The sequence below is a fragment of the Leucoraja erinacea genome, chromosome 23 (assembly GCF_028641065.1).
Source record: "Leucoraja erinacea ecotype New England chromosome 23, Leri_hhj_1, whole genome shotgun sequence".
Classification (NCBI taxonomy): domain Eukaryota; kingdom Metazoa; phylum Chordata; class Chondrichthyes; order Rajiformes; family Rajidae; genus Leucoraja; species Leucoraja erinaceus.
This window is the reverse complement of record NC_073399.1, coordinates 8,344,972-8,359,509: the sequence shown is the minus strand read 5'-3', so window position 1 is coordinate 8,359,509 and position 14,538 is coordinate 8,344,972. Positions and strand designations below refer to the sequence as shown.

General features: G+C 43.4%; 1 protein-coding gene and 1 non-coding gene across 14 annotated transcripts in view; one reads left to right on the top strand and one right to left on the bottom strand.

The window, feature by feature from the left end:
- The window catches only part of bptf (bromodomain PHD finger transcription factor), a 108,696-nt gene extending 103,571 nt beyond the window's left edge, over positions 1–5,125 (bottom strand). For 12 of the 13 annotated variants that reach the window (XM_055653768.1, XM_055653775.1, XM_055653770.1 and 9 more), the window contains exon 1: positions 2,683–3,184. In XM_055653768.1, coding sequence (XP_055509743.1) covers positions 2,683–3,169 — 487 coding nt within the window. In that variant the 5' untranslated portion in view covers positions 3,170–3,184. Of the gene's footprint in view, positions 1–2,682; positions 3,185–4,946 lie in introns of those variants that run through there. The other variant, XM_055653777.1, reaches the window with a different exon arrangement.
- An 8,337-nt stretch (positions 5,126–13,462) lies between these two features.
- On the top strand, positions 13,463–13,544 carry trnas-aga (transfer RNA serine (anticodon AGA)). Its single transcript has one exon. It is a non-coding gene; the product is annotated as a tRNA-Ser (tRNA).
- Positions 13,545–14,538: the final 994 nt, after the last annotated feature.

Here is a 14,538-nt window from a genome sequence, read left to right as displayed (position 1 = left end):
TAGACTGTTGACAGAAACTAACTGACCTGATTATCCGATGATCAGATTATTCAGCTTCATCTCTGTAGCGATGTCATTAAAAAAAATTAGGAATCATGGAATAAAACCATGCTGGGTATTAATCCCATGCCGGCAATTAAAACAAGACAAAAAATTACACATTTTGAAAGTTGTGTCCACCATGAAAGGGATCTAGAGGAGGTACAGCCTCGAAAAGGGCATCCAACATCATCAAGGACCTTCACCACACTGGCCACGCTCTCCTTTCACTCCTGCCGTACAGAAGGTGGTATAGGCATCTGAAAACCATGACCTCCAGGTTCTGGGGCAGCTACTTCCCAACAACTATCAGCCTTGAACACTACAAACACCAACTAAATTACAAACCACTAAACTACAAACTGTATTGGTTGCACTAATATTGTTTTTTCTTAATTTACTGAACAATTTTTGTTTATTATGTTATTTACCTATTACTATTATGTTTATAGACCTGTTATGCTGCTGCAAGTAAGAATGTCATTGTTATGTTTTGGTACATTTGACAATTAAACTCTCTTGATGCACTTTAAGTTATTACTAAAAAGTATTGATGGTCAGATAGTTACCAAAAATTAACAAGTGTTTTAGCCTTTCACCAGCTCCATAGGTAGATGAAAAACAATTAGTGCTTTCTTCCAGAATTATAATTTGACCATTGGTAATGAAGATAAATATATTTCAATAAAATGTAATGCTGTTTTTTCCCTACAAAGCATGCCAATACAAATGGTTCCAAAGCTCCAAATCCTCATAGCAATGTCAATGAACTTTAGGTGGTAGGGAGATGGGATAGAAAAGAGAGAAAAGGCAGAGGGGAAAGCCACAGGACCTGAAATACAAAAGAGAGATGAGCTTTTGAAAGAAATAGGAAGGATAAAGTATTCCAAAAGAATGTTCCAAAGAGGAGATACACTACGACTGGGAAATAAGCAGAGGCATGCAAATAATGTATTAATAACATGTAGGTTATAAAAAAAAACTGGAGAAATGCACTCATGTGGAGATAAAATTATGGGCTTTGAAAATAATTAAGTTACTTAAAATAAAAGTAGTGAGTTGCAGGGATGCACTTAATAAATATACAAAACTCTTCACAGAAGAGGACCTCAGCTGACTGCTGAATTAGTTAATGTTTCCAAAGGAAAGCACGTTAGGGAGGAGAGCATTTAAGATAATTCGGAAATGATTTTAGTTCAGATTTTGGTTTCAGTTGCACAAAGTGAACACCATGGAAAAGCAGGCCTGTTGTAGAAGAAGGAACTGTATTTTTGGTGACTAACAATGCAGAAGGGGCAAGCTAACCAATCTTCAAACACAGCTGCACATCGCTAGAATGAAAAGGACAAGAGCTGAGGCCTGTAATATTTAAATATAGGCAAGAATTCAGAATCCCAAAAGACAATTATTTTAAAATAATAATACAAGCATATTGTCAAACAAATTTGTTTTGCAATCCAGTGTAAAATCCATTATTAAAAACTGTAGGTGATCCCAAAGTAAACAACTGATAAGTAGTTATGGTGCACGGATCAACAGAAAACATACTGTGACCTGTTTTGATAACATCAGATTTATTCTGAAGTCAGATCCAACTTACCTTTAATACAACGGAGAAAACATGGGTATTGGGAAAAAAGTTTTTAGTTTAAAAAGTTACCAATTATTTGGAGGTTTTATTATATTAGTAACAAGATTATTTGAAACTGTACTTAACTTTTATTTAAAAAACAAATCTGAACTAATTTCCAAATATTTATGCAGAAATTGATTTATTTTTTAAAAGTATGATGCAAAATATTTGAAAATAATTATCTGTGGCACTATATTTAAAAAATCTAAAACAACTCAAAATTCAAATACGTTTTAATTAATTTTCATTCATAACTATGTCATGATTAAAATATCTGGTTTTGCTCCTGGTTACCAACTTTATTAAAATATTGATATTAATTAACTCCATATTTCAATTGGAAAAATTCCATCAAAGCTGCCATGACTGGAGTCTTGACTTAAAACTTAAAATATTCTCTCGATAAATAAACAGATTACCAAGCTTGCCCATGTTATGATACAATTCCAATCTTCAAATTTCCAGTTTTTGAATATATCCTCTAAATTTTAAGCAAACTTTAAACTACAGCAAAGAGATAGAAACTCAAAATTAAACTGTCAGGATAAAACAAAAAAAAACCCTCAGTATTCTTCCTTTCCCAGATGTCAGAAACATCTGGCCTGTCAAAGTTGTCGCTCTAAACATTATTAATTACCAACCCCTTCCACTCCCAACTTTCTAACAACGCGACAGCAGGTGTACAGCAAGACAAGTTGCCAGTGTACATTATTTTTTGGCACATCCCAATCATTCAACGATGAAAGTTGGAACAAGCTATCCACTATGATCTAACCCATTCAACTTCAGATCACCATGACAGCTAGGTTGGATTAAATTTTCCAACCAAAAAAAACTTGCCACACTTTTGCAAATGTCACTTAATGGCAACTGTTGCATGCATGGTACCAAAGGAGTTTGAGGGCTATGCATCTGCAAGTGCGACTTGCAAACAATGCAACCAGACCTGACGTTTAGCTGATGATCTAACCATATATTTAGGATGGAAGGAAAGCTCCTGTTGATGTTACCTGGAGTACTGCTGTAAGTGCTGTGACTCCTGAAGCTGCTCTCTGTGCAATAGCTCGCATCATCCTCCTCTTCCTCCTCTTCCTCCTCCTCGCTGGCCTGGTGGTAATCCGAATCATGCTCGTCGTCTTGCACCTTCTCTCGCTCATCCTCCTCCTCGTCTTCGTCCTCCTCCGACATCAGGCTCTCGTCGTCCTCCTCGCTCTCGTGGTCGTCGTAGATCACTTTGTTGACGGCCAGCCTGCGGGACCTGCCGCCCTGCCGCACCACCGCCGACCGGGCCTTGCCCCGAGTCGCCGTCTTCCCCCCTCTCGGGGTCCGACTCCCTCTGCCGCCAGCTTCGGCCGATGAATGATTGCCTCTCTTGTCGGCTCCCCTGCCCCTTCCCGTGCCGACGGCCCGGTACCTCAGGCTGCCCGCCGGCCCGCCGCCACCCGCGGCCGGCGAAGCATCGAGCGTCTTGGGCGGCCTACCTCTCCTCCCTCTCATGGCGTTCAATCGGCTTCAGTTAAACCCCCCCCCCTCCTCTCCTCTCACTATTTACCCCCTCTTCCCCCCCTCAGCGGGGACCTTCCCCCACACAATGTTGGGATTTATTATTATTATTATTATTTTTCTCCACAAGTCGGTCCGCGGCCAGCCGGCGGGCGGGAGTGAAGGCGCCGAGCCCCGCGCCCTCTGGATTATTATTATTATTTCTCCTTCTTCTCTCGCTGACTCTTCCCTCTTCCCCCACCCCCTCCTCCCTCCTCCCCCTCTCTCTCTCTCTCTCTCGCCTCCTGCTTCACTCCGATCTTCCGGCATCCATGTTGTTTTCGGGGATCGCCGCCATTTTTGTCAGCCAGTCAACTGGTCACGTGACCGCCTCCCTCGCTCCCCCTCCCCCACCCCCATCCATCCCGGCGCGCGCCCGCGCTCCCCGGGCCGGGGCTCGTGAGTGGTTTGTTGTCGTGTGTCCCAGATAGAACAATGACATTCTTACTTGCAGCAGCGCAACAGAATGTGTAAACATGGTACACTGTAAACAATATAATAAACGAGAACAAAAGTTCAGTGTATATGCATGTGTGTATGTGTATGTATATATATATATATATTATGTGTGTGTACACACACACATTAAGTTCAGTGTATATTCGCGCACACAATATATGTCTGGGACATGACAATAAACCACTCGAGTGATTTATTTTTTATTTTTAAATATATAGGGCCATTGGTTTAGTCTTTTGTGCACTATTATTGTTTTGTGTGTGCGTGTGTATACACATAAAAAACATAATAAAAACATAAAAAAGACAAAACCAATGACCCCAAGTCCACGTAGATCAGAGCCTCCTCAAGGTATAAACACATAATCGGAGGTCGTAGCTTTTAATAGCCTGGTGGTTGCTGGGCGTGCACACCACCATCTCTTGCACACTTAAAAACAATTATTGACAAAAGCATTTTATTTAAACACGGCCGAGTCCGACACCATGCCACGATTGGACGCACGCAGCACACACACACACACACACAGAATTTGCTAAGTTTTTTTTTGCAGTTTTCCTTTGGCTTATATTTTAGTCTGAACAAAGTTTATTTAAAAAAAAATAAAAAATTCTCTGCAAATAAAATGGACGAATAACCACCTGAAAAAAATACTGCAATATTTTCCCCTGCATTTTGTGCAGAATGGTATTTTTCATATTCCTTTCTTTAAAATAAAGTGCGAAATAAAAATAATTGATTTTATTTGTGGTCTGACATTATACGAAACACATTTTGCATTGAATCTGAACGCTTGGGATAAAAACGGAAACTTGTCTCCCTTTTCTTTGCAAGAAACGCGACGAGCGTGTGTGTGCATTTCACGATTGGTTACTTTTGTCTCCAACCGGAGGTAGAGACTGCAGAGAGGAGAGAGAGAGTGGAATAATTTCCGCCCTTCCTCCTGGCGATCTATTCTCAAATATTTTAAAATAAAATAGCTCGCGTTAGTGAGGCGTGAGCCGCCGGGTACTTTAACACTTTATTAGTTCAGACTTTAAGTCAAAAGGGTTGGGAGGCTGGGAGATTGGCGGCAGGAGCCCAGAGCCTATCAACGCACTCGTAACATTTAACCCATGGCAACAGCCAATGTAAAGGTCCCTTCCAGAGAGAAAAAAAGGCAAAAATAAAGCAACAAATTCTGCAAAGGAGACTTTAAATGTTGAAATACTCGAGTCTATTTGTTACACGGTACAATTTTATAGCAGGTAAAATCATTTGCAGCGAGGCCTACCGTGCTTAAACATTTTATCCTCCTTTGTGGACCTTTTAGATACATCCTGGGTGAAAAGTTCATTGGCCACTCGGATACAAAACGTGGGACCAGACCCGATCTCACCGTCCCAATTGCCGAGCCGCATCTAATGTCTGGCCGCTGGACCACCCGCGCCTGAGCTCCCCATCGCCCCGAAACCACAACCGCCCTTCTGCTTCACGCTCCCGGAGTTGAACTTGGTTCATGCATCTACACGAAGAGGGATGTTCAATGCGTCTGTACCAGGAAGGACGTTTTTTTGCCTGGTGGAACAACCTGGAATCAAGGGGAGGCACAAGGAACGGCAGATGTTGGGCATATTGAGCAAAACACAAATTGTTGGGGGTTGTCAGCGGGTCAGGCAGCACCTGTGGAGGGGATGGACAGGTTAGAACCTCGGGACAATGCAAAATCTGGGGTCAGACAGCTCCCCCTCCCCTCCCCATCAACAACACCAGCGAGGAAACAGGCCCTTCGGCCCACCGAGTTCGTACCGACCAGCGACGCCCTCACATTAACACTATCCTACACACATTATGGACAATTTACATATACACCAAGCCAATTAACCAACAAACCCGTACGTCTTTGGAGTGTGGGAGGAAACCAAAGATCTTGGAGAAAACCCACGCGGTCACGGGGAGAACGTACAGACTCCGTACAGACAGCAACCGTAGTCGGGATCGAAGCCGAGTTTCTGGCGCTGCAAGCACTGTAAGGCTCTACCTCTGTGCCACCTTGCCACCCTAGGTTCCTTGGAACCATCTTCAGGGACCTTAAATGGGAGGCCACTATCGACTACACAGTCAAAAAGGCCCAACAGAGGATGTACTTCCTGCGGCAGCTCAGATAACAAAATCTGCCACAGGCAATGATGGCCCAGTTTTATACTGCCATCACAGAGTCCGTCCTCACCTTCTCCATCATGGTTTGGTTTGACGCAGCCACCAAGCACGACATCCGGAAGCTGCAGCAAATCGTTCGATCAGCCGAGAAGGTTGTTGGCGGCAACCTTCCCCCCATTGACGAATTGTACACTGCAAGGGCCAGGAAGCGAGTGGGTAAGATCGTCTCTGACCCCTCTCACCCTGGCCACAAACTCTCTGAAGCACTTCCCTCTGGAAAGCGACTCCAGACTGCCAAAGCCTCCGCCGCAAGATATAAAAACAGCTTTTTCCCACATGAGCAGTAGCTGTACACAACGGGGGGGGGGGGGGGGGGGGGGGGGGGGGGGGGGGGGGGGGGGGGGGGGGGGGGGGGGGGGGGGGGCGATAGGCAGATGGTTGGACAAAGGTGAGAGATGTAAAGGAGACAAAATTGTGCCAGATAAAGAGAGAAGGAGTGAAATGTAACACCAGAGGGAGAGATATAGGTGGAGGAGCTTAGGGAGAATACCGAGGGAGAAAGAATGTATTCACCTGAGGGTTGGCAAATCTAGGAATCTTTCTACCTCTAGGTTGCATTGGCTGAGTTATTCGGGGCCAATGTGCATAATTTTAGGGGGATATTAGTGTATAAACAAAGTATTTTATGGGATTATCAGACAGGAAAGTCAAGACCCAAGATCAGCCCAGTCAAGATCTTGATGAATACAAGAATCATCTGAATGTTTCAGCATGCTGATCCATGATACTGGTATCTGAATTTTTTCAAAAATTACAATTAATGGTTTGTCAGTGTACACACGGTTGATTAATATTTCAAAAAATAAAAAACACCTTCCACATACTATCTGACCATTCCTGCTATTTGTGGAAGTTATCTGCAAATTAGCTACCCCACAATTTCACAAAGTGGTAACAGCCCTTGAAAGGTTGATAAGCACTTTCTGGATGACTATCTGCACACCTTGGCTACGCAAGCAAAGAATTTCACTGTGACTTGTCACATGTGACAATAAAGTATTCAAATCAATAACCAAGTTGGATTTGAAAGGCACAATAAAATTGCAAAGAATAGAGTGCTGGAATAATTCAGCAGGTCAGGCAGCATCTCTGTGGTTAGACACAAAATGCTGAAGTAACTCAGCGGGACAGGCAGCATCTCAGGAGAAAAGTAATAGGCGACGTTTCAGGTTGACACCCTTCATCAGACCAAACTGTGTGGGGGGGTGAACAGGGACAGGCTACATTTCAAGTCAGGACTCTTCTTCAGACTCGTGTCGACATCTCTTTTCTCCAAGTAACTTAATTTAAAACATGGATTTTTAATTTGGTATTTAGTTTACATTTACAAGATTTCAAAAAATTCACCTTAACAAATAAACACTACTGTTTAAAACCAAGCCAAAATCTCTTGAACAAAAACAAAACCTTTATTTCAACAGTGCGAACTCCATCATCAAGTTTGCTGACGACACCACTGTTGTGGGATGTATCACTGATGGGGATGAGTCAGAGTATCGAAGAGAGGTCGAGCAACTGTCCATATGGTGCCAGCGCAATAACCTGGCCCTCAACACCAGCAAAACCAAGGCACTGATTGTGGACTTTGGAAGGAGTAGGATGGGGACCCACAGCCCCGTTTATATCAACGGGTCGATGGTTGAAAGGGTCAAGAACTTCAAATTCCTGGGCGTGCACATCTCTGAAGATCTTTCCTGGTCCGAGAACACTAATGCAATCATCAAGAAAGCTCATCAGCGCTTCTACTTCCTGAGAAGATTACGGAGAGTCGGTTTGTCAAGGAGGACTCTCTCTAACTTCTACAGGTGCACAGTAGAGAGCATGCTGACCAGTTGCATCGTGGCTTGGTATGGCAACTTGAGCGCACTGGAGAGGAAAAGACTAGAAAAAGTAGTAAACACTGCCCAGTCCATCATCGGCTCTGACCTTCCTTCCATCGAGGGGATTTATCGCAGTCGCTGCCTCAAAAAGGCTGGCAGTATCATCAAAGACCACACCATCCTGGCCACACACTCATCTCCCTGCTACCTTCAGGTAGAAGGTACAAAGGCCTGAAGACTGCAACAACCAGGTTCAGGAATAGCTACTTCCCCCCAGCCATCAGGCTATTAAAACCGGCTCGGACAAAAATCTGATTATTAATAACCAATTATCTGTTATTTGCACTTTATCATTTTATTTATTCATGTGTGTATATATTTATATTATAGTATATGGACACATTGATCTGTTTTGTCGTAAATGCCTATGTTCTGTGTGCTGAAGCAAAGCAAGAATTTAATTGTCCTATCAGGGACACATGACAATAAACTCACTTGAACTTGAATAGTACTAGGTTTACATTTAAAATACTGGATTAATAATTCAGCAAGTTTACTCTTCCAAAATAATGCAAATTATACAACAACATAGAAATCTAAATGCAGTTATATTTAAAACAAAATGAAAATGGCAATTGAATTTATTTTTTGAATATATTTATTTAACACCATCATCACCACCATATTAAGGTGAGGAAATTCATCCTTACCTGTTCTAGGCTATAAGTGACTACATTTCAACTCCAACATGATTAGAACATAGAACAGTACAAGAACAGGTCCTTCAGCCCACAATGTCTGTGCCAAATATGATGCCAAGGCCAACTCTTATCTGCCTGCACATAATTGATGTCCCACCATTTCCCTACATATCCATACCCTCATCCAAAAGTCTCTTAACTGCCACTGTCGTATCTGCTTCCACCACCAACCCGGCAGTATGTTCCAGCACACACCACCTTCTGTGTAGAAAACTTGCCCCACACATTTCCTTTGAACTTTGTCCCCTTCACCTATAAAACTATGTCCTCTGGTATTTCATATTCCCATCCTGATAAAAAAAAAGGTTCTGACTGTCTTCCCTGTCTATGCCTCTCATAATTTTATATAGTTCTACCAGGTCTCCTCTCAACCTCCAGTGTTCCAGAGTAAACAATCCAAGTTTGTCCAAACTCTCCCTGTAGTTGATATCCCCTCATGCAGGCACATTCTGGTAAACCACCTCCACAACCTATTGATTGACTATTAGCTACTAACTACTCTCTATATTAACCTAACATGCTCAGCTGGATTATGTGGTATTTACCACTCAAACTAGTGGTTCAGGAAACTGCCCTCATCTCTGGGTCAACTAACCAAGAGCAACAAGCACCAGGCTTGGCGACAATGCCCACATTCTGAGAGTGCTTTTTTAAGAAAGTGCCTCGCAATAGTTTGGTGAATCATAGCAAAATGAGAAGTGGCGGGGACAAACATCTTGTGCTGTAGAGACGTTATCATGCAGCTAAACAGTCCACCCAAGAGCTACAGCAGTGATGGGGATACAATGGCCCTCATTAATACCACTGTGAACAGGGACAGGTGACACTGGGTAACAAGCTGCCCTTCTTAAAGGGAAACAGCCCACAAACAGCAATAATATATATTTAAAATTAAATGAATGAATTAGTGAATAAGTTTATTGGCCAAGTATTCACATACAAGGAATATGCCTTAGTGCTCCGCCCGCAAGTGACAACGACATACAGTGACAGTTAGGAATAACAAATAAAACATTAAATATTAATAATAAAACATTGATTAAACATGTGAATTAAGTAAAATACCAGAGCAAAAGGAGGCTACAGGTTTATGGTTATTGAGTAGAGCTACTAGTCGTGGAAAAGAGCTGTTTTTATGTCTGACTGTGGCAGCTTTGACAGTCTGGAGTCGCCTTCCAGAAGGAAGTGATTCAAAGAGTTTGTGGCCAGGGTGAGAGGGGTCAGAGATGATCTTGCCCGTTTGCTTCCTGGCCCTTGCAGTGTACAGTTCATCACTGGGGGGAAGGTTGCAGCCCATAACCTTAGGGTTTTCACAGACGACACAAATGAATAAACACATGCAAAACAGCAAGGAGCAGTACACTGTGGCAGCCATCGTCGGCGCCAGCAGCCGCAAGCAGTTACACTGCAAGCATTGTTGTTGTTATCAATGTCTCTTTGGCCTGGTCAGCACGATATAGCTGCACCACCAGCACCACCAGCTGGTTGATTCCTCTTCCTTAACCCAATCACCGGTTGACAGGACCAGACAAGAGTAGACCAATGTCATCATCACTCCCTCCCCACCACCACTCATTTGTATCCACCTATCACTCGCCAATCTTTGTCCCACCCCCACCCACCTCTCTTTTCCATCTTTCTTCCCCCCTACTCCATCAGTCTGAAGAAGGGTCCTGACCCGAAATGTCATGCCCATTCCCTCCACAGATGTTGTCTGACTCGCTGAGTCCCTCCAGCACTTTGTGTCTCAAATTGTAGTAATGTTTGTCAGATGAAACCGAGTCTCACTTTGTACTACAGCACTCAGGTGAGCGTACAAAATATCGGGCAGAGAAAGCTGGGTAGTTCCTCAAGCTTTCCCTGGGTTTACAATGTCCAGACATCAGGAACAGATACTTCAATGGTTCTTTAATATCACATGTAGAGGCACACTGAAATTTTTTTTTTTGCATACAGTTCAGTAAAGTAATACCAAAACTAAGCACAATCGCCAATTAGTACCAAATGTATGAATATAGTCCACTGAGACAGTACGCAAGATTTGCCATTTTTAAAGTCCAATCCGGTCCCCACACTCAGTCTCTTGGAGCGGTGCCCGATCCAGGCGAATCCCAGGCTGCAGCAGGGCCTCCAACATTCGCCTCCGTCAGATTCATCCAGCAAACTGCCGTCCCTCTCCTCGTCTTTGTGCCCTGGGGGCGCCTCCTGCAGCCGACTGTGAGCCCCGGTTCTCATACCATCCCTTTGCTCTCATGTCCGCTGTCATCTCGGAGTCCAGAACAAGGGGCCACAGTAAGCCATTTAGAACGGAGATGAGGAAACACTTTTTCTCACAGAGAGTGGTGAGTCTGTGGAATTCTCTGCCTCAGTGGGTGGTAGAGGCAGGTTCTCTGGATATTTTCAAGAGAGAGCTAGATAGAGCTCTTAAAATAGCGGAGTCAGGGGATATGGGGAGAAGGCAGGAACGAGGTACTGATTGGGGATGATCAACCATGATCACATTGAATGGCAGTGCTGGCTCGAAGGGTCGAATGGCCTACTCCTGCACCTATTGTCTATTGTCTATTATCTCCTTGCACCCTCTTCTCCGGTCCTCGGGGGATGAGCAGAGGCCGGACACGGCAGCTTCTCTCTACAGACTGCGGCCCACTGGTGCTTCCTTCAGCCGTGTGGCCCGCCAGTCCATTGTCCGGTGCTACCCTGTTCATGACATCTGCCAGGAGAAAATAAACACTCGGGAATATTCCTCTCATCTGTGGATAGATGCCAACCACAGACCAGGGTTTACATGCAAAAAGATTTAATATACTTATTTACATAATCCATGAAATATAAAACATATAACACTGGAATGCATAAGCTCCTGGGCCCCAATGGATGTGAGTTGACTGTTCTTAATAAGAACCTTCTTTGAATGTAAACAGAAAATCTTTGAGTGAAAAGCTTGCTTTCCCTTCCAGGCACACCTTTGGTAACAGGCCCTACAACAATTAACCACAACAAGAGGGTAGTCCCGAACTACTATCTACCACATTGGAGACCCTCAGGCTATCTTTTATCTGACTTTACTGTACGGGCTTCATTTTGCACTAAACATTATTCCCTTATCATGTGTCTGTACACTATGACTAGCTCGATTGTAATCATGTATTGTCTTTCCGCTGACTAGTTAGCACGCAACAAAAGCTTTTCACTGCACCTTGCTACACGTGACAATAAACAAAACTACATTTCAGAAATTATTTCTGTTCAAATCATAAAGTGCTGGAGAAACCCAGAGGGTCAGGCAGCATCTGGAAATGAACAGTCGACGCTTCTGATCGGGACCTTTCTTCCTTGTTTTCCAATTGAATTTAAGTTTCTTTCATGTTTATGTTTATTATTGTCAAGTGACCGAGCTTTGTTTTGCATGCTATCAAAACAGATCGGATATACATAAATAGATACAATCAGTTCAAATGCAAATACGATAGAGCAAAGGGGAAGATACTGAGTATAGAATGTAGTTCTCAGCAGTGTGGCGCATCAGTTCGTTAGACAAAGTCCCATGCCCGCAGTGGGGTAGAGGTGAATCGGACAGCACCCTAACTTATGAATGAAATTCATTGAAATTGAATCTGAATCTGAATTCATTAGCCTGATAACAGAGAACCTGTGGAACTTCATCAGTCACACGATCACCTGTCAAACATTATCCATTACCTCCTGCCACTGACCACAGTTGGATCCAATGTAATGCGTTCCTTGGGTCTGTTGGGCTTTCATTTTATTGGTCAATCTGCCATGTGGAACCTTGTTGAAATACACATAGACTTGTTTGATCACATCTGCCCTCCATCTTACCTCCTCAAAGGTTTTCAATGAATTTGGTCAGCCATATCTCATAAATACTTCCCAGCTGTATTGTCATAAATACTTGTTGACTATAAATGCTTAATCTGTATCTTGCTAAATAAAAGTTTATTTATATCCCAGAATAGATTCCATTAATTTTCCCATCACTTACATCGCACTAACTGGACGATAATAACTTGATTTTATAGGCCCACTCGTCCCTGTAGATGATTTAAAAGTGATGGAAAGATGGCGTGAAAATCGCTCTCTTTAACAGACTGAAATAGAGTTCATTTGTACCTGGCGATTAAACCATTTTGAAGAATGCAGAACCTCTTAATACTTTCTTACTATGTTTATCGAACCCACATCCTCCACCTCAACAAACGGGTTGTTTGGTCTTTACTGGGCCCCACTCTGCCCTTAATTATCTTATTCCTTATGTACCGAATCCTAGGGTCCCGACCCGTTATGTCTGTCCATTTCCTCCATGGATGCTGCCTGACCCGCATTTCCCCCAGATCCCTGCACCCGTCGTTTCTCGTGTCTCCAACATCCAGTGTCTGTCAGCTTCGGTCACTGGATGGCGGGCGATTAAAAAAACACAATGTCCGGGGATGTTGAGAGTTTTATGAATTTATGATTGCTTTTGTTTTCCTGTTCACAATTTGAAAAAGATAAATACACCTTTCCAAATATAGCTACCACAAATTGAATCGGTTGCTACAATGTGAGTAGAATTGGGAGTGAGTAAGAAGACATTGAACGCAGTGGGTAGACACAGAATGCTGGAGCAACTCAGCGGGACAGGCAGCATCTCTAGAGAGACGGAATGGGTCTGAAGTGTATAGAAGGGTCTTGACACGAAACTTCACCTTTTCTTCTCTCTGGTGGCGCTGCCTGTCCCGCTGAGTTACTCCAGCATTTTGTGTCTACGGTGTAAACCAGCAGCTGGAGTTCCTTCTTACACATTGGACAAACATTGCTGGGCGGGGCTCTGGGACATCCAGTTGTACCGCCGGCGGGACTGTCCGCATGAATGAGGCGGCGGCCGGCACTGAGTGACCGGGGGTGACCCCGTTTGTAACATTGGCTCTCGCGTGCCGGAAATGGAACACTATGTATCGCAACGTTCTGAGGCTACAATAAATGGCAACTGCACGTTCTACCCATCGGTAGTCGTGGCCGAGTGGTTAAGGCGATGGACTAGAAATCCATTGGGGTCTCCCCGCGCAGGTTCGAATCCTGCCGACTACGGGCTGTTTTTTTCAAACATTTTTATTTTCACGTCTACGTCCATTTACCGTGAATATTATTTTCACGTCTGCGTTCATTTTCGTGAAACGAAAACAAAAATCAGGAGTTAGAAACCAGAAACCCACTGGGGTCTCCCGACGTACGCTCGAATCCTGCAGACTACGGGTTTGTTTATTTCGAAAGTGGTAATATATATATTTACGAACGGGCTACCTTGTCATTTTTTAACGCATCTAAAACGAAATTCAAAAAAACACGTCAGCGTTTTATGTGACGAAACTGCGGACTTTGCGGAGCTTATTACTTGTTTAAGTTCAGTGGTATACAAAACCCAATTGCAGTTGTTGATTGTATCTGGTTTATATTGGCAGAAGTGTAACGTAATTCTTTCAACCCACCATATTAGACTTGATGCATCACGAATTTATCTGCAATAAAAGGAGAATGCTGGCATCACTGAGCAGACTAGACCCCAATTACCCCGCAGTCAACAGATTCAGATTCAATTTTAATTTTAATTGTCATTGTTTTAGTACTCGCATCTGAAATGAACTTTAATAATTGTCTTATTGGCAGTCACCAAGATTCAAAGTGCCTGTTCCTCGACCTAACGGATACACGCAAAGGGGGCAGTCCATAAGCTGGCTTCAAACACTGCGTTTTATGGATAACCCACTGAGATGCTTCAAAACTGCACAGTACAATGAGGACTGCCCCCTATCTGGAGGATGCTCTTGATAATAGAAGTTCACCAGGATCTGAACAGATGGACCTACTTCAGTTCCTCATGAAAAGAGACTACGATCAAACGTGTGGGTCCAAGAGAGGTTATACCTGAAAGAAACCCCACCTCCGTCCCGTATGTGGGTGTTGTTGATTGTGGATTCTGGTTTATATCCTGGCAGAAGTGTAACGTAATGCTCTTTCCCTGTACCCACCATATTAGACCAATGATGCATCACGAATTGTATCTGCAATAAAAGGGAGTAATGCT